This window comes from Moschus berezovskii, chromosome 9, assembly GCF_049115385.1.
Source record: "Moschus berezovskii isolate FMDL1 chromosome 9, NW_MosBer_1.0, whole genome shotgun sequence".
Taxonomy (NCBI): domain Eukaryota; kingdom Metazoa; phylum Chordata; class Mammalia; order Artiodactyla; family Moschidae; genus Moschus; species Moschus berezovskii.
Genome location: NC_142468.1, coordinates 6,055,339 through 6,082,059, shown reverse-complemented (window position 1 = coordinate 6,082,059; position 26,721 = coordinate 6,055,339). Strand labels below are relative to the sequence as shown.

The following is a 26,721-nucleotide window of genomic DNA, read 5'->3' as shown; positions in this document are numbered from 1 at the left end:
ACTTATGCAGATCCTCCTTCACTTACACCTTATTTCATTTATATTTCACATGTTTATCTGCTATTGGTAATCTCCTCTAAAGTGTATATTTTGTTTATGGAACTATAATGTACATGGTTCAGGGACACAGATCGTATCTTTGACTTCTTTTGACCTCTTCCAACCAAGCCTAAGTCTTTGAACATAATTTCTTCACAGTAGGTCCTCCTTTCAGGATTAATGATTGCTGTGGGCAGCATTTGTTTGCACAAATTACTGTGGATGAAGAAATTGAGTGAGAGGTGGAGAGGAAAGCTCCACCAAAATGAAAAAGAAGAAAAATCAGAAGCACGACAAATAAGCTTAAAGATTGTTTTTAAAACTGAGAAGATTTTTCTTTGTTGTTGTTACTGTTTTTGAAATTGGACTAATGGTTTCAGGAATAAAAGGATGCAGATAAACTAAATTGCTCTAAATAGCTGCAGTTCAGAGCAGTCCTAGGGAAATGCCTTCAAAGAGTGCTTAGAAAATGGGAAGAAATTATTCTTTCCTGCTGCTTCTGCCAGAGGGGTGGGATGGGGGATTAGGAAAGAAAATGGGAAGACCACAGTAGCCCTCTCAGCCTCTGCCGCTGTCACTACTGTTTAGCAAAGGTGTGGCTCTTAGCGAAGTTTCAGAATCATCACAGGTTATAAAGAAGACGCCACTAAAAAGTCACAGCCCTTCCTTTGGGGGCCTAACTGCAGTGAACCTGATAAATAATTCAGGTAGTCCGAGTGCCTGGATATGGAAGACTTGGTGCGTTTTTATCTTTTCCTTTAATATTATCCCGGGCCTCCTTTCCATCTGATTACAATCTACCCCCCTCACCTGCTTCTCTCTGTTTCTCTCTGTCACTTCTCTGCCTCTGTCTCTAGCTCTCTTTTGTCAAGAAAGTCCCTTGCTTTATCTCTCTTGGCCACATCACTCTTTCAATAACTTATAGATATAACTGGAAGTAGGGAGCATCATTTATTTCAGTAATGGTAACTCTCCATTGGATGGTGCTCAGCACCTCTGCTTAAGTTTTTGCCTCAATAATTAAGTCACAGGTCTCCCCCCACCCCCCAAGATTATAGGGCTAATAGAACGATGTTATACATTTGAAAATGCATATAGTGTACAAGTAATCTAATATCAGACATAATTTTGATATTAATTTCAGTTAAATAAAGAAGTCATAAAAATATTTGATCAGTAAAACACAAAACTATCTGAATGGACACTGCCTTGCCAATCTTTTGATGTTGGGTTCAAGTTATTGCCTGCCTGTGGACCCACTGATTGAATTAATCTTGTTTTCCTTCCCCTAATGCATCAACTCTGATTTCCAGTTTCTTGTATTAAAGCAAGTAATCTGAGTGTGGAATCATTTCAGGTTTTTAAGATTCTGCCCTCTCGTACTTCTATGTCCCCTAATTTGCTAGAAACTTTGACTAACTTGTCTTCATGAATGTTTCTAAGCCATTCAAGTAGTCTTTCATGCAATAAATAGCTCCTTTTTGTTTCCCTATTTTATTGCATTATAAAATTTTTTCTTATTAATTATAATACAGAGTTTGAATAATCCCTAATTATTTGAGAAATGCAAATTAAAACTCATTCCAGTCAGAATGGTCATCATCAAAAAGTCTCTAAGTAAATGCTGGAGAGGGTATAGAGAGAAGTGAACCCTCCTGCACTGTTGGTGGGAATGTAAACTGGTGCTGTCACTGTGGAGAACACCATGGCAATTCCTTAAAAATCTGAAGACAAACCTGCTGTATGATCCAGAAATCCCATTCCTGGACATATGTCCAGGAAAGATGAAAGCGGTAATTCAGAAAGATACACGCACCTCAGTGTTCATAGCAACACTTTATAATGGAAGCAACTGAAATATTAACCAACAGATGAACGGATAAAGAAGTGCTATAAACATACACTAGAATATTACTCAGCCACATAAAAGAATGAAATAATGACATTTGTAGCAAGATGGGTCGACCTAGAGATTAAAGTATGATGGGTAAAGTGAGTCAAATAGAGAAGGCCATATATCACATATATTGCTTACATGTGGAACTGGAAAATAGATACAAATGAACTTATTTACAAAACAGAAAGAAACTCAAAGACTTAGAAAACAAATTTATGGTTGCCAAAGGGGAAGTAGGAGTACAAATGAGGAGGATGGGATTTACATATACACACTACTATATTTAAAATAGATAACTAACAAGGACCTACTGTATAGCACAGGGAACTATCTTCATTGTGTTTCAATACAATAATCTGACGGGTGGATTCTTGGAACTGCTGGGGACATGACCATGGCACCTGGGAATGGAACGTTTTCAGCTTCAAGAATGAGAAATCCTTCTGGGGAGTTCTAGAAGCTGAAATTAGGTTTAAAGTGGCTCTCTAGAAGAAAAACCTTCCTTTGGTTTACAAACAAGTCTGCTTTGCGGTCTTGCTCTGAGAGTTGGATGTAAGTGAACTGTTTTTAATTACCCTGTCTTACAATTAATTTTGGCATATCTTTCTTTTCCATTGTATTATGAATCATCAAACTGAGCATATCTCTGTATTAGTTTGCTTGGACTGATGTTATAAAGTACCGCACACTGGGTGGCTTAAACAACAGAAATTTATTTTTTTATAATTCTGGAGGTTAGAAATCCAAAATCAAGGCAGGGTTCTGAGGCTTCCCTTACATCATGGCCTTCCTTCTGGGTGTGTCCGTGTCCTATAATCTCTTCTTACAAGGAGACCAGTCATATGGGATTAGGGCCCACTGTAATGACCTCATTTTAACTCAATGCCTCTTTAAAGACCTTATGTCACATTCTGAGGTCCTAGGAATTAGAACTTTGACATTTGAGTTTTAAAGGACACAGTTCACTTCATAACAATCCATTACCAGTTGGGTAGTGGGCATTTGATGATGAATGAATGAATGGATTTTGTTCTGTTTGTTTGGTTTTGGCTGTTCCATACAGCATGAGGGATCTTAGTTCCCTGGCCAGGGAGGGATAGTTCCCTCAGGGAGGGATAGAAGCCACGCCCCTTGCAACGGAGGCACAGAGTCTTAACCACTGGACCGCCAGGGAGGTCCTACAAAGGAATTATTTATTGATATTTCTGCTGCTTGAAGAAAGCAATTCTAGCAATACGTGTGAGTTATTGATAAGTTTCTTAAATTTGTTATATTTCTATTAACCTGAAGATACGCTTGGGAAGTAAAGTCCCAAGATGACGTTCATATTTTTTCAGTAACTCTCCACCACTCTTCACGGAGGAAGGTTGTCTCACCGTGTGAAGAGACCCTGCCATCAGCAGTTTTGCCCCAAACATTTGCAGGCCCCTGAGCAAGGGTTAGAGAGAAGCCGGCCACAGATCTAATCTTTGAAAAGTTATCTCTTATTAACAGACTGTTCATAAAGTGTGTACAGTCCTCCTACCTTGGACCTGTGATTGATCTGTCTCTCAGAATGTCCTGGAAGGCCAGGCAGGTTTGACTTTAGAAGTATGAATCCACCAGTGCTGGGTGGAAAGTAGCAAGAGAGGATTGGTCCCAAGCCTCTTCTGTTTCCACTGGGGTTCCATCCTGAACCGCAAGGGGCTTGGCCCATGCATACCAGCTCCGCACTCTCCTCCCTCAGGGAAGCAATCGACACCTAGAGGTATCAGAACCTCGAGAGGACAGACCCATGAGAGAATCACGCAGCCCTGGGAGAAGGTTTGGGGCAGGGGATTCTGGACCTTGGCTACAAAGAGCACAGCTTGGGAGATGCTGCCAGTCTTCAGGCGAGCACGGTGTTTGCTCCTGTGCACTCCTTGCCCTGATGGGAGGGAGCAGGCCGTGGTCTGAGGGTGGTTCTCTGATCAGTTTCAGCTCCTTCAGGACCTCACACTAGCTTTGAGATTATCCTCATACTCTGGCTTCCTTGAAGCATGAGCAGGAGAATCAGGCAATTAGAACATTCCTGAGAAAACACCAGGGTCAGGGCTTGTGTGTTAGTCACTCAGTTGTGTCCGACTCTTTGCATTCCCATGGGCTGTAGCCTGCCCGCCAGGCTCCTCTGTCCATGGAATTCCCCAGGCAAGAATACTGGAGTGAGTAGCCTTTCCTTTCTCCAGGGGAATCTTCCCAAGCCAGGGATCGAACCTGGGTCTCCTGCATTCCAGGTGGATTCTTTACCAGCTGAGCCACAAGGGAAGTCCAAGAATACTGGAGTGGGTAGCCGTTTTCTTCTCCAGGGGATCTTCTTGACCCAGGGATTGAACCCAGGTTTCCTGCATGGCAGGTGGATTCCTTACCCTCTGAGCCGCCAGGGAAGCCCAAGGTCAGGGCTTAGCCACGTTCAAAGGAAGCAGACAGAAGTGGCTGTTTCATGTGGGAATTCGCTTCATTACTTCCTGACGCTAAACACCCACAGTTTCTGCACCTGTGAAGTCTCCCCCAACGACTGGCTCGCTCCTTGTGAGGAGATTCAGGTCTGGAAATGTGTGAACAGATTTTGGGTAAAGGCAGGAAGCGGGGTGCCCACCTCGCCTGCAGGGAGCCGGGCGGTGCTGCACTCCCGTGAGATGGCCTGACCACTGGTGGATGCCAAGCCCGACCACAGGAGCCACTCACGTGTCCCCGGGGTCATGGAAAGTCACGTTTTCAGAATTGCCTATGGGGACTTGCCGGGCTATGTTCATAGCTTCAGGAAAAAATTTTAAAAAGCCAATGCTTTTCTTCACCACATAGAATAATTTATAGCGAGGGACCCATTGACTTGCTCTGGAACAGTGGGTGGTCTGCACCTTTCCCGGTGGAAGGGACAGTCTGCCGAGCAGGGTGACAGGCTTCAGGGCTCGCGATAAAAGCGGGGGGAGCTTTCTAATTAATGACAGGGGAGAGCTTTCTAATGAATGGCCTGGCATCTTTACGCCGCGTGGGTACCTTGGTTTGTCTTCCAGATTCTTCAGGCAGAGCCGTGTTTCTTTTATTTATTCATTATGTAGGCAGCGTCTATTTCCAAAGAGAATTGGAGACATGAACAATTGGGAGCGGGGCAGCCTTGGGGGGTTCTCTGATAAGGGACGTTTGTGGCAATAATTCAGACATGAGCAGTTTGGAGGTGCTTTTCTCTCTCCCCACACCCCCCGGCTCCTCCTGTTGATAAAACTGCCTCTTTTGCTTCATCCTTACTTCCCCTCCCCCTAGACTTCTTTCCACTCCAGGCTGTACAGCGTCAGGCCATCTGTTTTCATCTTTACCTTCCTTCTCCCTGGCTGCTCTAGTCCATTTAATTGCAGTCTTTCCATTGCCCTTAGAATAAAAATCGAAGTAGTTTACCAAAGCCTCAAGGCCTTGTGTGTCCAGGCCTGTCAGAACCCTTGGCCCCTCTACGCACCGTATCCTTTCCAAAAACATCCCCAGCCACACTGGTCTTTGACTTCCTGGGAAGAGCAGTCTTCTTCCCGTCTGACTTGGCCCCCGCTCACACTAAGACCTGGACTGCTGGGTTAACCTCTGCTCTCCCTGGTCCCAGTTCTCCCGTGGGTATCAACTGCTCATCTTTGGAAATCCCATTCTCCAAGACGCCATCCACGTGTCCCATATTTAAGTCAAAACTCACAGCCACCCAGTGTTCTTTATCATACTTCTTTATGTCCTTCATGACATTGCTCGTAATTTTATCATTTCCAGTGTCAGGTTTGTAGTTGTTATTTGATATTCCTTTTCCGTCTTGCTTTTGAAATATATCACCTTTCTGACTGTAGGGACTTTATCTGTCTTGTTCATCTTTGTATCCCAAGGGCCTTGAGCTGTGTCTGGCACAGAATAGCCACTCAACACTTGTTTGATGAATGAATGAATGAGAAATACTAGCTTGACGAGAAAGTCTGTACCCTTCACTTGATTTAGAATGTCTGCCAAGGATATTTGGATTTCTAGAGAGGGTAACATTCTAGTCCAAAAAAATTGGTTTGTAATTGTGAGATTGTGTCAGGGAGCTGGTGTGAAAAGGTTTTTGAGGAAACAGAGGTCCATTGGGAAACCACGTCACATCAAGCGGCTGCCCACCCACGAGTATTTTTCCTTGATCTGTTTCTTGAGTGTTTTGTCTAAGAGAGCAGACCTGCCATTTAGCTGTAATACTTAGAAGTTAAAACTTGTTAGACCCACCACAATACTCCCAAGGACCAGGGGCCCCTGCATTTCAGTCAAGTGTGAAAGTGTAGCTAAGGAAGGAATGAATAATACGATCTGATTTCAAACCCGTGATGCTCTGCTTCCCATTCATGATCTTTAAAATCTGCTTTATCATCCCAAACTTCACATTCAGTTCAGTTCAGTCGCTCAGTCGTGTCCGACTCTCCGCGACCCCATGAATCACAGCACGCCAGGCCTCCCTGTCCATCACCAACTCCCGGAGTTCACTCAAACTCATGTCCATAGAGTCGGTGATGCCATCCAGCCATCTCATTCTCTGTCGTCCCCTTCTCCTCCCGCCTCCAACCTTTCCCAGCATCAGTCTTTTCCAGTGAGTCAACTCGTCACATGAGGTGGCCAAAGTATTGCGGTTTCAGCTTTAGCATCAGTCCCTCCAGTGAACACCCAGGATTGATCTCCTCTAGAATGGACTGGTTACTCTCTAGTATATGGGATTTTAGTTTTATTTACAAAGGAAGATAGGAACTCTTTTCTGAACAACTATAAAGTAGCTGAGACAAAGATGAAAAGCCAGTCAAAACTATTTTCATGTGACTCGTTTGTGTGTGCGCACGCGTGTGTGTGTGTGGTGTATGTGTGCACACGTGTGTGTGCTTGAGTGTGTACATGCATGTGTGTGCGTGTGTGCACATGTGTGTGTGTGCACATGTGTGTGTGTGCACGCGTGCATGTGTGTATGTGCGTGTGTGTGTGTGTGTTACTGGGATCCTCTTACAGCTCCGTTGCCTCTCTCTGGTGCCAGCTCTGTGCGCATGGACCTCAGTGACATGGACCAAGTCAGACTGTGGCTTGCTTTCCTTAAAAAAGAGAAGAAATGTTACCAGGTTTTCCTAATTTTTTTTTCTTCTTCTTTTGGTGGAAGCTCTTTTATTTATTTATTTAAACAAAGACTAAAGTGTTTGAAATTGTTTGGCAGCGTATACTTTAGCGAAAACAAGCGTTTTGCATGTGGGGTAAAGTGGGAAACCTGCAGAGTTTATAAATGAAAGCAGGACTCTGACTGTGTATAAACCTGTAAAAGGATCTGCTGTATGTTTCAATTGCTGAGAATTCAGGGAGGGGTGCATATTTCAAAATTCACTCAGATGAGAAAGGCCACCAGTATAGATTTTTTAAAGGTAGCTTTCAAAATCTGTTGTGTAGGTTTAATTATCGTTGCTTTCTTATGAACTGTTTCTTATCTGAAACAGTTGATGCCATCAACATGGTGTTGATGCCTCTCATCTGAGGTTTTATGTCTCAGAAATCCCTTGATTTAATCTTAGCCCTTATCTGAATGTGATCCAGGGTCAGGGCAAGGGAGAATGTCCTTGAGAGAAGGAGAGGGTCAAGGATAAGAAATAATCGTCTTTCTGCTGTTTCTTGTCCCTTCTCATCTCCCAAATCCAGAAACAGTCCCCTGAACATAGCCTGACACTTCTGCATGACAGGTATTCTGAAGATGAGAAAGTGCATTGTAAAGCCTATTTATTCAGTGAGGAAATTTTACACCATTTACATTCAGAGCCATTCCTATCATACTGAAATAGGCTTAAGCAATGAATGTTTCATTTTTTTAGACTCAAAACCGGATAACTTACCTGGAAATACACACTATGTAATTTCATTTCACGTGCCTAATCAATATCACGCATTCTCCTTGTGAAGGAGACATGAGATTTTGTCTCATTATATCTATCACATATGGGGTGCAGTATTTTGGTGGGAAAATAGGCCATGTTTATATTTTTGGATTCAGTTTATTTTTTTCATAAGTGTTTTTATAGCTCTCAAACTGGCCTGTTTCGTGATGATGCTAACCGTGTGAAGTGGTGAAGTGGTAAAATGATGCGCAATTAAAACACAGTTGAACTGTCACACCAAATGTATGTAAATATTTATAAGCTGTTGGTATATATGAGCACAAACGCATATTTGCTATAGACTGTAAAGACTTACCTGCATTCAGATCATCACCATTCTAGAACTGAGGTGTTAAGTAGCTAGCATGATCAAACATGCCTTTCATCAAACAGAGTTTGTAGTTATATAGATCACACTGATCTTATGTGAGTGGTACTCTTGCTGAAGAAGAGCAGAGAATTTGATGTCATTTTGTAAAACAAGTACAGTGCTGTAGTAATTACAATTATTTTCCACTTGCGTGGTCTGTGTTTTTTCCTAAGGTCATTTAGTTCCTTTGTGTCTGGGGACTATTTATCCACCAATCTCTCCAGCTAGGTTAGTGTAGCGTAAAACTCTTGGAGCCAGTTCTGAAATATTATGTCCATGATTCCTTATGGGACCTCAGATTGAAGATGTGGAAGAGATTTTACAGACTGCCTCTTCAAACAAAGTAATCATCTGAAGGTCGCGCTGTGATATGTCCATTTATTCTGCAGACAGTTCTTGAATGCCTGCCACGTGCTGCTCTAGACTCTGGGGAGGCAGCAGTGAGTACAAGCAGACCCTCTGTGACTGTGTGGAGTTTACAGGGAGACGGAACACAGGTTAGGAGTAAGGCCCTGCAGACCATGCCTGCATTCAAGTCCATCCGTGTCTCTTCTCTGCTGATCTGCTTTGGAGAAGCTACTTAATAACTTGGAGCCATTCCCTCCATGGGGATCATAGCAGTAGAAAATGCATTGTTTTATTGCAAGTGGAGGTGTAAAGAGACTGAAGGTTAATGCCATCTTTGAGGAGAATGGGAGAGGGTGCCTTCCAGAGAAGTATGAATACAGTAAAATTGCTAGGTGGGGCCATAGGCTTCTCTCGAGTTGCAGCACATGGGCTTTTTTAGCTGTGGCATGCGGGCTTTGTTGCTCCACAGCACATGGGATCTTAGTTCTCCTACCAGGAATCCAACCTGACTCTCCTGCATTGGAAGGCGGATTCTTAACCACTAGACGACCAGGAAAGTCCCCGGGATTTCTTCTTTAAGATAGACCTAGCCTGTGATATTAAGTGACTTTCTCTGGTGGGACTCTGAATCTCAGGCAGACATGGGAGTCCAGTGTTTGCTTGATTCGTGTCATGAAAGAATTGAGGACAAGAGAACCTGGGGTGTTGGCAGAGGAATTTTTTAAATGAGAGATCGTATATCCTAAACTTGTAAGGAAAGAAATGTGGTGTCGTGGATGGAGCATTGATGTATTTTAGCCAGTAAAAATGAGTTGCATATCCCAGTCCTACTTCTGAGATATACTATTATTTGAATGGGTAGAAGACACCGATTTCTCTGAGCTTGTTTCCTCATTTGTAAATTAGTGATGACTTATTTCTCAGGCCTCTAAGGTATTTCACAAGATTAGTAGTGGCTAGCCTTCAGTAGGTAATGGGCTATTTAGCTGAATCTGAACTCGAGTTGTCTATATACAGGAGACTAGTGGTGAATAATGCGGGTAGAGTTATTTGCTTATTCCTTCTTTTGAATTATCAGGAACTGTTTAAAATTTAAGCTTGAATCTTTTGTTCTAGCACTGCACAGCTTGCCTTTGGAAAAAGAGAGGCAGGAATGAGGAAAAGAGGATGAATTGTCATTCTCATCCGCTCCTCCAGGACAATGCTGGCAGACTGCACTTGGGGGACAGCATGGGAAGGGGCGCACATATTCAGAATGAGCACTGCATGCTGAGTTATCCAGTGGAAGGAGGAAGGGAAACCTTTTAGACTCTCTGGTGTCAGGTGCTTTTATGGGATTTTCTGAACACAGCCTCTTGTGGAGTAAAAGAAGACGGAGCTAGATTTTCCCTAAAAGTACTGTTTGGTAGCTTACATTTCCCACTTTCTACAGATGTTTTCACTTGGAATTCAAGGAACTCAGGACACCTACAACATTTCATTTAAAGAGTGTGCATAAGGTGGCCGTATGACAGACAGTTGTCAATTACTTTATCGTTTCAGTGGCTTTTCCTGCAGCACGTGCATGCATGTGCGCTGTCACTTCAGTTGAGTCTGACTCTTTGCGACCCTGTGGACTATAGCCCACCAGGCTCCTCTGTCCATGGGATTCTCCAGGCAAGGATACTGGGGTCAGTTGCCATGCCCTCCTCCAGGGGATCTTCCTGACCCAGGGATCAAACCCACATCTCTTACATTTCCTATAGTGACCCCACGTAAAGATTCTCCCAAACTGTAGAATGTAGTGATGACAAATTTGGGACTCTTGGATATGACGGGGACAAGGAACTTCCCTGGTGGCTCAAACAGTAAAGAATCTGCAATGCAGGAGACCCAGGTATGATCCCCGGGTGGGGAAGGTCTCCTGGAGGAGGAAATGGCAAGCCACTCCAGCATTCTTGCCTGGAGAATTCCATGGACAGAGGAGCCTGGTGGGCTATAGTCCATGGGGTCGCAAAGAGTCGTACACGACTGAGAGACTAACACACAAGGAGACTTTGCTGTCTGTCTTGCTACCAGCTTATCAGTAGCCACTTGTCCTTCAGTGACTCCAGTCCTTGGTACCTTGCTGCTGCTCATCAGCTGGGCAGCCCTTGATTTTCCGTTCCTGCTGAGCACTGAAGTCACTTATGGAGAGCAGTAATGGGCTCCCTGGTGTAATCATCCTTTACTTAGGTCCCAGCGCTGCTTGCGAGTGGGACCCACTTACATGCCAGGCTGCTGCTAGCTTTGTAAATTTCAGCACTAGGAGGGGCTTTAGATTAGCAGGAAGGTGGGTCCTGGTTTCAATACCATTGTAACACCACTCATAATCTTACACCTGAAGCTTGCATTTTCATGGAGAAAATTGACCATACTGAGTTTCTGTGCTGTCTGTGTGGCTTCAGGCAAATTATGTCATCTCCGTGGACTTCATTTGTGGTTGATAAAAATATCTGCGATGGGTTGTTGTGGGATTAGATAAAACGAAACATATTAAAATGTGTTGATATTAAAGAGGCTATGTTTTGTTTTTAGTCACTAAGTAGTATCTGAGTCCCTTGCAACCCCATGGACTGTATGTAGCCTGCCAGGCTCCTCTGTCCATGGGATTCTCCAGACAAGGACACTGAAGTGGGGTGCCAGGCCCTCCTCCAGGGGATCTTCCCAACCCACAGATGGAACCTATGTCTCCTGCATTGGTAGGCGGATTCCTTATCACTGAGCCACCTGGGAAGCCCCATAAAGAGCCTATACATAGAGTTACTTGATCTCACATGAACCTTTACTCACTCAATACCAAGGGGCATGTCACAGTTTTCTATCTGGTAACCAGTTCCGTGCCTGGAAGGGAATGGATGTTCCCTGAGTATTTGCTAAGCTGTACTTGCTGCTGGTCAGACCATTATGAGACTTATCTTCCATTCTGAGCAATGCATATGAAGAAAGGCATTAGTAATGAAGGCATCAGCATTGCTGCGATCCTGGAACACCTGAAATAGAAGGGACATTTACACAGGAAAGGAGAAGAGCTCAGAGACCCAATAAATGTCTTCACATATTTGTAAGGTTAATGTATGGAAAGGTGTATGTGTCTAGAAAGGAAAGCACTATGGTAAAAATAGTGAATGAAAATCAGAGGGAAATAAAACTTGATGAATTCAAAACAACCTCCTCTCTACTAAATTAGGGACAAAAGCTCCCTGAAACAAGGGCTTTTTGTTAGTTTTCAAAATGCTTATAATAGGAATGGTGCACTGAGTGCATGTTTTCCATATGTTAGATAAAATTCAAAGTGATTTATAGTCCTTCAGCAACCATGAGATTAGTATCATCGTTTTCCGCATCTTGCATATGAGTGAACTAGGGCATAGGGAGATGAAGTAATGTGCCCAAGTTAGCACAGCTAGTCTGGAAAAGCTGTCCAAGTCAGCTGCCCCCAGAGGCAGGCTCTCTTGCTCTTATATTGGGTTGGCCAAAAAGTTCGTTCAAGTTCTTCCATAAGAAGTAACAAACTTTTTGGTCAACCCAATGCAATATCTACCTTTCTAAATCACAGTTTATTGAATACCTACTTAGTATTTTTGGTTTACTTCATATGCATTATATTTAGTGTTCTCAGCAATTCCCATGGCTTATTATCTCCTTATGACATAAAAAAAAAAATGTTGAAAGAGGTTTAGTGTCTGCTGTCCTTCCATTAATGGAAGTGGCTGAGCTGTTGTTTCTTGTTGTCCAGTCACTAACTTCTGTCTGACTTTCCTTGACCTGATGGAATGAACCTCACCTGGCTCCTCTGTCCTCCACTGTCCCTGGGAGTCTGATCCAATTCGTGTCCATTGCGTTGGTGATGCCATCCAACTATCTCATCCTCTGCTGCTTCCTTCTCCCATAACCCTCCATCTTTCCCAGCATCAGGGTCTTTTCAAATGGGTCTGCTCTTTGCATCAGGTTGCCAAATTATTGGAGCTTCAGCATCAGTCCTTCCAGTGAATATTCAGGGTTGATTTCCTTTAGGATAGACTGATTTGATCTCCTTGCAGTCCAAGGGACTCTCAAGAGCCTTCTCCAACACCACAGTTCAAAAGCATCAATTTTTCAGCATTCAGCTTTCTTTATAGTCCAAGTCTCACATCCATACACGACTACTGGAAAAACCATAGCTTTGACTATATGGACCATCATCGCCAAAGTGATGTCTCTGCTTTTTAATATGCCATCTAGGTTTGTCTTAGCTTTCCTTTCATGGAGCAAGCATCTTTTAATTTCATGGCTGCAGTCACCATCCACAGTGATCTTGGAACCCAAGAAAATAAAATCTGTCACTGCTTCCACTTTTTCTCCACCTATTTTCCATGAAGTGATGGAACTGGATGCCATGATTTTTGTTTTTTGAATGTTGAGTTTCAAGCCAGCTTTTTCACTCTCCTCTTTCACCCTCGTTTAGAAGATCTTTAGTTCCTCTTCACTTTCTACCATTAGAGTGGTATCATCTGCACATCTGAGGTTATTGATATTTCTCCTGGCTATCTTGATTCCAGCTTGTGATTCATCCAGCCTGGCATTTAGCATGATGTACTTTGCATAGAAGTTAAGTAAGCAGGGTGACCATATACAGCCTTGTCATACTCTTTTCCCAGTTTGGAACCAGTCAGTTGTTCCATGTCTGGTTCTAACTTGCTTCTTAGTTGCTTCTTGACCTGCATATAGGTTTCACAGAAGGCAGGTAAAGTGGTCTTGTATTCCCATCTCTTGAAGAATTCTCCACATTTTGTTGTGATCCATACAGTTAAAGGCTTTGGTATAGTCAATGAAACAGAAGTAGATGTTTTTTTCTGGAATTCTGTTGCTTTTTCTATGATCCAACAGATATTGGCAATATGATCTCTGGTTTCGCTACCATTTTTAAATCCAGCTTGTACATCTGAAAGTTCCCCGTTCATGTACTGTTGAAGCCTGACTTGAAGGATTTTGAGCATAAACTTACCAGCATTTGGAATGAGCACAATTGTAGTCTCAACATTCTTTGGCATTGCCCTTCTTTGGGGTTGGAATGAAAAACTGACCTTTTCCAGTTCTGTGGCCACTGCTGCTTTCCAAATTTCCTGCCATATTGAGAACATCACTTTCACAGCATCATCTTTCAGGATTATAAATAGCTATGCTGGAATTCTGTCCTCTAAGTTTGTTCATGGAAATGCTAATCCTAAGGCCCACTTGACTTCACACTCCAGGATGTCTGGCTCTAGGTGAGTGGCCACACCATCGTGGTTATCTCGGTCACGAAGACTCTTTTCATATGGTTCTTCTGTGTATTCTTTCCACCTCTTCTTAATCTCTTCTGCTTCTGTTAGGTCCTTATCTTTTCTTTATTGTACCCATCCTTCCACAGAATGTTCTCTTGATATCGCCAACTTTCTGGAAATTTCTAGCCTTTCCCATTCTAGAATGGGAATTTTCCTGTTTCTTTGCATGTTCATTTAAGAAGGCCTTCTTATCTCTGCTTGCTATTCTCTGGAACTCTGAGCTGAGGTCATATTAAATTCTGGCTGCACTAAATCCTGACATCCTTTGGTGTTTCCACGCCCCCACCTCACTTCTACCTCTCACTTGTTGGTTTGGTCTAAACACAAGAAGGACCAGTTGTCTCAATTTCCTGAAAGCAGTTTCTGATCAGTGTGTGTCTGGGTGGTAGGACCCTGAAGTGATTGATCATTGGACCCATCTGGGGAAAGTTGACAAAATGTCCCTGCCCAGACTTCGTTGAAGACCAGGCAAACCAGAATCTACAGGGATACGACCCAGAAACCTAATGGTTCATCACCTTCCCCAAGTGTTTTTGATGGCCCCTGGGGATGATAAATCACTGGATCAGATGATGGGAAAATCTCTCCAAAAGATGAGTCTAAAAAATACCAGTGCTTTTTTCTGCCTGAATCATGAGATGCTTAGAATCTGAGCGAATGAACGAGTGACTGAACCACCTCCCTTTAAAATGGGTTGAAAAGTGTATAGACATGAGCTATGGCAAACTCCATCCTTTATGGACCATATGCTTTTTTCTTTCTTTCTTTTTTTTTTACCCCATTGGTGATGCCTCAATGAAATTCTTCTCTATTAGAGTCTGCTCACCACTGGGCTTATTAAATATCCTAAAGACTCAGTCTAGCAGCCCTTGATTATGCAGATTTATATGAATCCCGGGGATGGTCAGTGGGAGCTCTCCAGTGGATTGAGAGCAGCCGTATGGCAATAATAAATGTGTCCTCAAAGTTTATGCATCTGAGTTTGTGATGTTGTAACAAGTACTAAACTTACCCCTATTATTTAAACCAACTGCATTGAAATCCATGTGAGAACAACTCTTCAAATCTGTTAGAGAATTTTATGCTTGTCAGGAGAATAGTTTTTCTTCTTCTTTTTTTTCTTTTGGTCCAATTTTAATGTTTTCAGTTCTAGCCTGACTGGAGCCAGAAAATTGTCAACTGTTTAAATGAAGTGTTTCCTTTCTTTCCTTCCCTCTTTTCCCCCATTTTCCCTTCTTTCTCTCTCTTTGTTTTAGCAAAGAAAAATATTTGTCTAATGAGAAAAACTTCAAGGGGCTTGATTAAGCTTCAGTGAATGAGATGGAAAAATGGTTTCAAGTTAGGGGGTAGCTATTGTTATATTTTTCTCCGAATTCCTCTGCTAATCCCCATATCTTGGCCAGCTAACTATAGAACTCTCCTGATTGTTGTAGGGACAGTATTTATAACCTATCTAGAGGAATGTGGAAATGTGCACAAGATCTATAAATTGCTTTAGTGTTTCCAGACTGTAAGAAAGACATTTGAAGTGTAGTTGGGCCTATGGATTCTGCACCTGTGTGTGTCTGATTTTTAAGCACAAACTTAACTCCAGAAGCTCTAAATCTGATGTACCCAGGGACACTTTTCTAGGAGAATTCCTTGTCAAGTTAGCCTTTGCACTTGTAGCACCACCAGTCACTGTGTTTTCTCTTGGCATGATCCATTCAGTGCTGAACCATTTAAGATTTTATTAGGTTTGGCCTGATGTCATTATACTATGCCATCGGTGGTGCTTATTGACAATCCCTATTTTCTGTACTATGGTTTTTATAGTCTGAGTTTATTAAGGGCTCCTGGAATACAAGCTCCTGGAATTAATTAAAAAAGGAAAAAAAAAAAAACACTTTGTAGGTAGCACTAGGAGAGAAACATTTTACAGAAAGCTTTTACCTGATTTATATCTTTTAAGTCTCAAGTTTCTATGGAAAGAGTTAAATTAAAGGAGCCTGGGATAACTTCTGCTGTTACTGTCATCTTTAACAGACAGATAGGGCCAGGTTCTTGCTATCTCCAAAGAGAACTGGTTGCATGTTGATTTATACTTAGGTTTTTGAAGTTGTGTTTTCTGATATAAATGAAAATATCTGTTTTTACCTAGGTTTTTGAAGTTGTGTTTTCTGATATAAATGAAAATATCTGTTTTTACCTAGCATCTTCCATTAAGTTTTTCTTCATAATCTCTCCTTTCCTGGAGAGGAGACATAGTGCAATATTCAAACAAACAGGAAAGACAAAAGAAGAAGAAAAAAATAAAAAACACAACTTTTGCTCTCAGTATTTTAAATTCATCTTGTAAAGCAGAATCTTTTCATATCCAACCATTATGAAGTGGCTAATGATTTTGAAACATAGGTTTGTTTCTTAGCTTCTAGAAATAGCACAGTCTCAGCAGGAAGCAGACAGAGTTGGAGGAAAGTGCTGTGTGGTTCAAGTTCCGTTCCTTCTGTGAGCGGGCCTGGGTTTCACCTCTGGATCCACGTTACAGCCATCCCTGGGCAGAATTTCTGAAATCTCTTCCCTGGCTTGCACCTTCCTATCCTTCAGATCTTCACAAAGGCATCCTCCCGCTGCTGTCTTTTCCCTGTTACCCCATGGACTAGACTAGAGCTTTTTACGAGGTACCGTAGTTCCCTGATGCCCTGAGGCTGGAAGTCTTTACACAGCACCATGATTCCTTGCTTATTCACTTCTCTCCCCTCATTATATTTTTAAGACTCACAAAGTCAAAATCCGTATCAGCTCTGCATGACGGTACCGTCATTCCAATGCCCCCCGCCAAATATCCTGGCTGAATAAATAGATGAAAAACATACTGTGTTTCCATGCATTTTGGTATCCGTGGCATGAAGCACGTTTAGGCCCAGTTTATTGGAAATGTATCTTTAATTTCCTCTATAAAATCAGAATAAAAATACTAAACTTTTAAAGTACTTGTAAGATGGAGTAGTTCACCGTTTCTTAACTGGAGGCATTTTGGCTCCCGGGGGGACGTATCTATATCTGGAGACACCTCTGTACATTCACAGCAGCTCCACAGCAGAATTATCTGGCTCAAAATTTGAATAGTGCTGATGTTGAGAAATCGTAGAGTAGGTGTTGGTACGGAAAACCTGGGTGGTCAAAGGTGATTTTTATTTTACTCTACATTTTGGAGTCCACCTCTTTGGATATCATGAATCCTAACAAGTACACCAAGAATGACAGTTTTATGTATTATGTCCTTGCCATGTGTCGGGCCCCATACAGCTTTTCACAAATATTATTCTATTTAATCCTCTCAACAGTGCTGTTGAGTTAGGAATTATTTTATCCTCATTTTTCAGGTAAGGAAACTAAGATTTAAACGGTTTAAGTAATTTATTCATCTCCTCAGACCAGAGGTGACATGAGGACTCAGAGACTATGCTTTTGACCATTATACTGTGCTACTTTCTCTATAAATTCAGTCTCTATCTTAGGGTTTCTCTTAAGAAATTTCCAAAACAGACTTCTCCAAAGAAGGATTTTGCCCCTTAGTATTTAGTAGGCGTTACAGCTAAAAATATGGAGATTTCAGCCTGCTTGACTTAAAAATCATTATTGCCTAGGTGGCTGCGATTTTACACTTGCACTGATTTGAACAAAGATACAGCCTACTGGCTGACATAATATATAGACTGTTGTGGACCCAAGAATTAGGACAAGTCTACCATGCACAGTTATTTTGTGGGATTCCCAAGAAGCACAAAGGACACCCTGAGAGTTTGTTTTCATTCAATGTTGAACTTGTCATAGCTGATCAACACAGTGTGATCTAGATGAGCTTTTTCTCCTGTTGAGGGGGATAAACAGTGACAGTTTGCCCCATATAATCCCATTAGGAGCTTTCTTCAGGACCACCTCCTCTTCTTATGTAATTATCCAAGAACCACTTAGTGTAAAGCACACCTGCCAGAGAGCAAGACCTGGGGCAAAGGGTTGGCTGTTGGGGTGTTTTTGTCCCCTTTCAGAGAACACGACTGAAGCAAGTGAAATGTTTGCCATTTGGATGCACAGTGACGCCCAGCTCCTTCCAGAACACCTCGTTGGCGCCTAATCATTGTCACGGCTGTTGTTCAGTCGCTAAGTCACGTCCCACTCTTTGCGACCCCATGGACTGCAGCACGCCAGGCTCCTCTGTCCTGCACTGTCTCCCAGAGTCTGCTCAGATTCACGTGCATGGAGTCGGAGATGCTCTCTAGCCATCTCATCTTCTGTCGTCCCCTTCTCCTTCTGCCTTCAATCTTTCCCAGCATCAGGGTCTTTTCCAGTGAGTTGACGCTTCAATCATTAGTGCCTTGAGGCTATTCATGGGTAAAGTTTCTAAACAAATTCTACTGTCTTGAAACATTGGTTTGTTGTTTCTAGAACCTTAAAACTGGGCTTGTAAATGCAGTGAAGAAGCATCTATCATTTTTACATAAGAATTTAAAGAACCTTCATTTCAGTTCAGTTCAGTCGCTCAGTCGTGTCCGACTCTCCGCAACCCCATGAATCACAGCACGCCAGGCCTCCCTGTCCATCACCAACTCCCGGAGTTCACTCAAACTCATGTCCATCGAGTCGGTGATGCCATCCAGCCATCTCATTCTCTGTCATCCCCATCTCCTCCCGCCCCCAATCCCTCCCAGCATCAGAGTCTTTTCCAGTGAGTCAGCTCGTCGCTGGGGAAGTTATGTTTTTCTCCCTTAGAAAATTCTGTTCCTTGTGCACCACTTTCACACTTGGAAGCTTCCTGTGGAATCCTCAAAAATGTGTTAGATTCTATCCTTTTAGTCTCACTTTCCTACCTCTTTTGAAGAGGAAATGCTAATAGCAGAAAACAGATTTTTGTTCTTAAATAAATCAGGCTTTTTATGAGAGTGTGTTCCTCCGATTACAAATAACTCTTTCAGCTCCTACTGGACATTGGTGTCTGTCATTCAGACACACATTTCCAAGGATTTGTTGAAGCCAAGTGATATATTTGGTCACTGTGCGACTCTACTTATAAGATGTCATTTACACATAAGATGTAATTTGAGACCATCTCCCTGGGACCAAAGTGATTAGTATACCTTACGCTTTCTAACTCTTCTCAAATCAGCCACTTGATATGCTCTTGCATTTATTTTGCATTTAATAAATTAAAGCATTTGGATGATTAAGTAAGACAGTACTGTGTTTAGGGCAGTGTTTCTCAAATTTTATTGTGCATGCCCTAGGCTCTTGCTAATGCACACATTCTGTGTTTCCAGCAATTTCCCAGGTCAGGTTCATGTTGTTGGACCAAAGATCACACTTGAGTAGCAGCTATGAGGGAATGTTAGGATGGTTTGAAAATTTGAAACCTAAGCTAGGGATGGCATCAAGCTGATGGCATTGAATTCACTTTTCCCTCACTACCCTTAGTTTTTATTTTTCCTAAATTATTCAGTAAGCTTATAGGGAGATTTTTGCTAGAGGGGATTGCTCCTGTTTCCTGTGACAAAACATATATTTGTAAGTTTTAACAAATTAAATAATTCTTGATTTTTAAGAAAGTATCACACCCATCCTTTTTTGCCTGGAAAGAGACTCCCTTGACCAACCTACTTTTTTTTTTTTTTTTTTTAAAGTTTTCTGAACAACTAAAAATCTATATTACCATTTCTGGTCAGCAAAGGCATTTTTTAGTTGGTTCACGATCTTTTTAATGGTAGAACAAATTTAACATTCTGGACACTTGAATAGAGGTTGCATTTTTTTTTTTCTTTTTTAACTGTGTTTAAAAACATAAACAGCAGACTTCCCAAGTGGTGCTAGTAGTAAAGAACCTGCCTACAATGTAGGAGATGTTAGACACGAGAGTTCGATCCCTGAATCAGGACAATCCCCAAGAGGAGGGCATGGCAACCCACTCCAGTATTCTTGCCTGGAAAATCCCATGGACAGAGGACCCTGGCGTGCTACCATCTATGGGCTCGCGAAGAGTCAAACACAACTGAAGTGACTTAGTTCTCATGAACGTAAAGATAGCCAAGGAAACAATTTCAAATAGTTCCTCTGTGCATTAGATACAAGTTGTTTCAATTACTGTGTGTGGTGAGAATTAAGTGACTTCTAGCTTGCTGTGTCCTGTCATGTTAGCTTATTTTATAGGGAAATCAAATCTGACACCTTTCAATTAATGTCTTTACCTCTCTAATATAAAAACAGATGGAAGAGTTCTGGAGCAAGAAGCTTTGATTAGTATCTCCAGATTGCTTAACTTCCCCAACTGTGTCTCCTATCATTTCAAAGTTTGGTGAAAGTCCTTTTCTAGAAGCAGGAAAACACTCACAAGTGGGAGGAAGGTTGCATTGTTGAAAAATAATTTGTTCCTAGTCATGGGCTTGTCAGCTCTCAAAGGAATCACAGTGGTATGTCTCATCTGTACCTAGAGGTCTCAAAAGAGGAGATAAGTGGAAATGTGCCATGGACTGGAGTTTGGTCATTCTAGGTGGTAACTCAAGTGTGAGCTCTTTGGGAGGCAGACAGAGATGAGAGGAGGCAAGGAGTGGGGAGGGAAAAAGAAGTCCTCTCTCTGCCTTCACACACGCCTCTGTGCGTCACCTTTAAACTGCCTCTTCACAGTGTCAGATCAAAAGGATGCATATTTCTGTTTTATATATAGTTGATATATATTCATGTGCTTAGTCGCTCAGTTGTGTCCAACTCTGCGACCCCATGGACTGTAGCCCGCCACGCTGCTCTGTCCATGGTATTGTCCAAGCAAGAATACTGGAGTGGGTATTCCCTTCTCCAGGAGATCTTCCCCGACCCAGGGATGACCTCTGTTCTCCAGAACTGCAAATGGATCCTTTACCTTAAGAGCCAGCAGGGAAGCCAAATGCAAAATGGGGACAGATAAAATTATCTGGAAAGATGCATCTTTTTCGTTTATCACTTTTTTACTTGGTAATTTTTCATTGAAACCTAAGAGATTTACAGTGTTGTTTGAGTTTCAGGTATACTGACTCAGTTTTTTATATTAAAAAATGGCAAATGAAAAGATGCATCTTTCCAAATAACTGTATCAGTCTCCATTTTGCATTTGTTTATAACTGAAAAGGGTTTCGCATTTGCCCCCTTAAACTGTACGTTTTGCTCAGTCAGTCATTTCACGGTGAAATATGACTGTGACCAGTTGCATGTATAAATAGTCATCCTTGAGTCAGTAGGTTCAGCCCCGGGCCTCTTATGCCTCTCTGTTTGGATATGCAAATAGATCTCTGAGAGAAGATGCTGACTGTGATGTAAAATTCACTGCATGATCATTGACAGTGAGAGGTAACAATATGATTTTCTTTTGCCGATGAAGACAAATCATTTTCATTTCTTCAATACCTTTCCAAGTGAATTATTATTACTTAACACATCACTTAGTGCCAACTCCTAGCCTCTGGGTGTTTAGTCCCAATCACAGCATTTTTGAAAAGCCTACAGTCAGATCAGCACTTAATCCATTGTCTACCCTTCACTGACTCTTTTCTCTCTTCTTTCCTACAACAGATTGCAGATTGAGCTTTACCAAGAAGCTCGTGGGCTGATCCACACTGACCTGCCTGACCACGCAAGAGGTTCTGCCGGCTTGGTTGGGCCCCTCTTGGCCGTGGATAACTTGGCTTCACTTGTTGCCTGGGTGGAAAATTCTTCCTATTGAAATATTTTTGCACATGGAGGGCAACAGCAAAGAGGCCAACACAGGCTGAGCAGACCAGAGACCTCAAGAAGATTCTTTGACCTTGGCCTTCAGGACATTTCCTCTAGTTGGAGTTCTGGACTTGAGAACCCTGTTCAATTATTTTGGTTTGGCTATCTGTTTCTATTTTTTATTTCTATTTTTTTACTTTTCTTTTCCCTACAGCATCGTGTTTGATTTCTGTACTTCAGAAATGGGCCTGCAGACCACACAGGGGCCCAGCCAGGGGGCTTTTTTCCTGAAATCTTGGCTTCTCATTGCCCTGGGGCTCTCCTCACAAGTGTCAAAATTCCTGGCATGCCCTAGTGTGTGTCGCTGTGACAGGAACTTCGTCTACTGTAACGAGCGAAGCTTGACCTCAGTGCCTCTTGGGATCCCGGAGGGCGTCACTGTACTCTACCTCCATAACAACCAAATTAATAATGCTGGGTTTCCTGCAGAGCTGCACAACGTCCAGTCAGTGCACACCGTCTACCTTTACGGCAACCAGCTGGACGAATTCCCCATGAACCTCCCCAAGAACGTCCGCGTCCTCCACCTGCAGGAAAACAACATTCAGACCATTTCACGGGCGGCCCTGGCCCAGCTCCTGAAGCTGGAAGAGCTCCACCTGGACGACAACTCCATCTCCACCGTGGGCGTGGAAGACGGGGCCTTCCGCGAGGCCCTGAGCCTCAAGCTGCTGTTCCTGTCCAAGAACCACCTGAGCAGCGTGCCAGTGGGCCTCCCCGTGGACCTGCAGGAGCTGCGCGTGGACGAGAACCGCATCGCTGTCATCTCAGACATGGCCTTCCAGAACCTCACGAGCTTGGAGCGTCTGATCGTGGACGGGAACCTCCTGACCAACAAGGGCATCGCGGAGGGCACCTTCGGCCACCTCACCAAGCTCAAGGAATTCTCCATCGTCCGGAACTCGCTCTCCCGTCCGCCTCCTGACCTCCCGGGAACGCACCTGGTCAGGCTCTATCTGCAGGACAACCAGATCAACCACATCCCTTTGACAGCCTTCTCCAACCTCCGGAAGCTGGAGCGGCTGGACATCTCCAACAACCAGCTGCGCGTGTTGACTCAAGGGGTCTTCGACAACCTCTCCAACCTGAAGCAGCTCACCGCTCGGAACAACCCTTGGTTCTGTGACTGCAGCATTAAATGGGTCACGGAGTGGCTCAGACACATCCCCGCCTCGCTCAACGTGCGCGGTTTCATGTGCCAAGGTCCTGAGCAAGTCAGGGGCATGGCCGTGCGGGAGCTGAACATGAATCTGTTGTCTTGCCCCACCACGACCCCCGGCCTGCCTCCGCTCACCCCAGCCCCGAGTTCAGCTTCTCCCGTGACTCAGCCCCCCACAGTCTCCGCCCCAAACCCCAGCAGAAGCTACACACCCCTGAGTCCCACGGCATCCAAGCCGCCCACGGTTCCCGACTGGGACGGCAGAGAAAGGGTGACCCCGCCGCTTTCCGAGCGGATCCAGCTCTCCATCCGTTTCGTGAATGACACTTGCATCCAGGTCAGCTGGCTCTCTCTATTCACTGTGATGTCTTACAAGCTCACGTGGGTCAGAATGGGCCACAGCCTGGTGGGGGGCGTCGTTCAGGAGCGCATCGTCAGCGGCGAGAAGCAGCATCTGAGCCTGGTAAATCTGGAGCCCAGATCCACCTATCGGATTTGCTTGGTGCCCCTGGATGCATTTAACTACCGAGCTGTAGAAGACACCGTTTGTTCCGAGGCCACCACCCACGACTCCTATGTGAACAATGGCAGCAACACGGCTTCCAGCCACGAACAGACGACTTCCCACAGCCTGGGCTCCCCTTTTCTGCTGGCGGGCCTGATCGGGGGCGCCGTGATATTCGTGCTGGTGGTCCTGCTCAGTGTCTTTTGCTGGCACATGCACAGAAAGGGGCGCTACACCTCCCAGAAGTGGAAATACAACCGGGGCAGGCGGAAAGACGACTACTGCGAGGCGGGCACGAAGAAGGACACCTCCATCCTGGAGATGACAGAGACCAGCTTCCAGATCGTCTCCTTAAACAACGACCAGCTCCTCAAAGGAGATTTCAGACTGCAGCCCATCTACACCCCGAACGGGGGCATCAGCTACACGGACTGCCACATCCCCAACAACATGCGGTACTGCGCCAGCAGTGTCCCGGACCTGGAGCACTGCCACACGTGACGCTCAGAGGCCCAGCGCTGCGGAGCGGACAGCGCAGACCCTCGAGAACGCACACGTGTGTGCACGCACAGACACGCCAGTTACATTTGATAAATGTTACACAGATGCATTTGTGCATTTGAATACTCTGTAATTTATACGGTGTACTATATAATGGGATTTAAAAACAAAGTGCTATCTTTTCTATTCCAAGTTAATTACAGTTTTGTAACTCTTTGCTTTTTAAATCTTAAAAAAAAAAAAAAAGTTGCTGAAGTACTGTACAGGGTTGTACAATGAGAACCCAATGCCAGGGTGAAAGAATGAGTGATTCTTCCTCCTGATGCAATTCACCACTTCACTGTTTATGCTTCAGAACAAATTTGTTTCCTAGAGTTGGTGGTCAGATAAAAGGGCAGGTTAAAGTGGACTCATCAGAGTAGGGCAGATAATAATCATAAAATAAGAAATGCACCCCAGATATCTTCATACTATTTCTATACTTCCAACTCTGGAAGAAAAGTGAAAACTTGTAGAATCTTAGAAAGGAGGTAGTCACCCTGTTTTGACCCAAAGGAGGAAATGCAGAAGGCATCTCTGGAGGAAGTCAGTTCCTATGAGATAATTTAACCCATCCTGGCAGAATCAAGAAAATGAGACAGGATTTGAAAAGACCTTTGAATCCAGGGGTTGGCTTTCTGACTGGGAACTTGAAAAATCACCCTTCAGGCTCCCCTGGCCCGATGTGAAACAGAAGCCTGAGTCTGGTTTCAGTCATCTTCGGGGCAGGTAGGATACCCCAGCAAGAAAACTCCCTTTAAAAGTGTTACTGTTCAAATTATACATCAGGTTGAATCACATTCAACAGAGATATATTCTAGAATACTTTTTTAGAAGAGGCTAATAAAATAATGGGAAGAATTATATTGAATGGAATTATTTTTGATAATGAGAATTATTTGGGTAGATTCACTGCAGCTGTGTCAACATGATATTTAGACCAACAAGGGATCAATGTTTGGAACATACTAAACTGGTTTTTTTTTTTTAAACTATTGATACCCTTTAGACAAAAGCACGTAATCAGTGGTCCCATTATACTATATCAACTAACTTTGTTAGTATCATGTTGAAATAGCTTGAATTAATACCTTTATCCCCTCGGAAATTCTTGTCTTCCAATCACCTCACGTATATTTTCATAATTAGCTGTTGATGATACATTTGTTGGTCACCCCTCTGCTAAAAAATTCAAACAAAACTATGGATGCCAGTCTTGGTTGCACAAAATATCCATACTTACTTTAAAATGTATACTAATTTTCCCTGCTAATAATTCTGTAAGGACACATCAAAGCTGGCAAAATACCATATTTTTTTTAAAAAAAGCAATACTGTGTTTCCACCTTGAACTGACTTTGATCCGCTTCCATTTTTTTAAATTTCATTTATTCCTTTTGAGTTGTGGATGCTCCTCTTCTTTGGGAATTGTGAGGGATAATCAATCTTATATTAACAGGATAACAGATGAAAAATGAACAAGTCTGGGAGGGAAGACTTGTTCCCCTAATCTTGGCAGCACAGGGCATTGAGCAGAGGGCATGGAGAAGAGAAGGGTGTCCACACTTAATTCTAGATATTTTTTGAAGCAACGTCCACCTTCAGAAAGCATGTATAATGTCCTCCTTCCCATCCCTTAGATGTAGAAGGGCTATCGATCACATGCACACCTTATCTAAAAAGTACACCCTTGGAAAATTCTTTTGAAAATCAAATTTAGGCATTTCACTCTGTGTTGCATATTTCCTGGATCACTGGTCATTATTTTAGGAACCTATGACGTTAACATCACAATCATGTTGCTTTGGCTTTCTCTGTCCCTCTTACTTTTAACAAATAGAACTGTGATGTGTCTTCTTTGTAAAAGTTTAGGTATAAAATGCTATGCAAGTTTTTCTTTATAGTAAGAGCTTTATTTTCTTTAATAATATATCCCCAAGTAGTATGTTTTAATCTCCCTTGTCCCTCAGAATAAGCCGAAAATATAACTGAAGTTATAACGTTGCAGACACAAGAATCTGTGCAGTCAAGCTGAAATTAACTATGAATTAATTTGAATTAATTCTAAAGTGACTTTGGTTTTCATTTTAGTCTATTAGCTAGCTCATTTTGACTGTTGCCTTTTTAAAGCGAGGTCCACACAGTGAAGGGAAAAGCCAATCTGTGAAAATGATTAGTGTAGCAGTAAGCCATCCGAAATGCAGGACCATGACATGGGGCTCTGTGTATTTAACTGGATAATTCCCTTCCACTGTCCTTTTCTCCTTGGCTGTGTAGATAAAACTGTGTGTTCAAATGATGGTACTTTGATTTTTGAAGTTTTTTTTTTCCTTTTATCTACAAAATAATCATTCTCATTTATTTGTATTGTGTGTATAACCTATAGTGGGATATGTGGCTGCTGAAACAAATGTCTTTGCTTTGAGCCAAGAAGACCAAGGTTAGAGAGGTTTCTTTAACGTCTTATGAGATTCACAGAATTCTCTGGGGTTAAGTCCTATGATGGAGACCTGGTCATATGAAAAGATTAGGATGATCTGAAATGGTTCCTTTGCTAGAAGGCATTCCTGAAGAGATAGAATCTAGTTAGAGGCTTAACTCTAAGCTTGTGTACAACATGACAGAGACTGCTCAAATCAAGATTGGTCTCCCGTTTGCAATAGCATACCTGGGACTCTCACCCACACCAGAATAGAAAGTGCATCACGGAATCTGCACTGTCTTACGTGTCTCAGGAAAACCACTGAAGGACCATCAGTGGCAGATTCTGCTTTGATTGGCACTTTTGTCATGGGAATGTTTTGCTGATGCGTCATCTCTATGATGGACATTTCTTGTGCTCATCATTATT

At 42.9% G+C, this 26,721-nt stretch overlaps 2 protein-coding genes across 2 annotated transcripts in view; both read left to right on the top strand.

Moving 5' to 3' along the window:
* LOC129562775 (uncharacterized) overlaps nucleotides 1–21,616 on the top strand; it is a 98,515-nt gene extending 76,899 nt beyond the window's left edge. The window contains exon 4 of the mRNA XM_088840179.1: nucleotides 21,466–21,616. Coding sequence (XP_088696305.1) covers nucleotides 21,466–21,616 — 151 coding nt within the window. The remainder of the gene's footprint in view (nucleotides 1–21,465) is intronic.
* A 218-nt stretch (nucleotides 21,617–21,834) lies between these two features.
* Nucleotides 21,835–25,268, top strand: FLRT2 (fibronectin leucine rich transmembrane protein 2). Its single transcript, XM_055437101.2, has one exon. It carries the CDS (start codon nucleotides 21,849–21,851, stop codon nucleotides 23,829–23,831), a length of 1,983 nt encoding a protein of 660 aa, XP_055293076.2. The 5' UTR covers nucleotides 21,835–21,848; the 3' UTR covers nucleotides 23,832–25,268.
* Nucleotides 25,269–26,721: the final 1,453 nt, after the last annotated feature.

Excerpts from the sequence above, each read along its gene's own strand:
- FLRT2 (XM_055437101.2), top strand. The coding sequence starts at position 21,849 with ATGGGCCTGCAGACCACACAGGGGCCCAGCCAGGGGGCTTTTTTCCTG.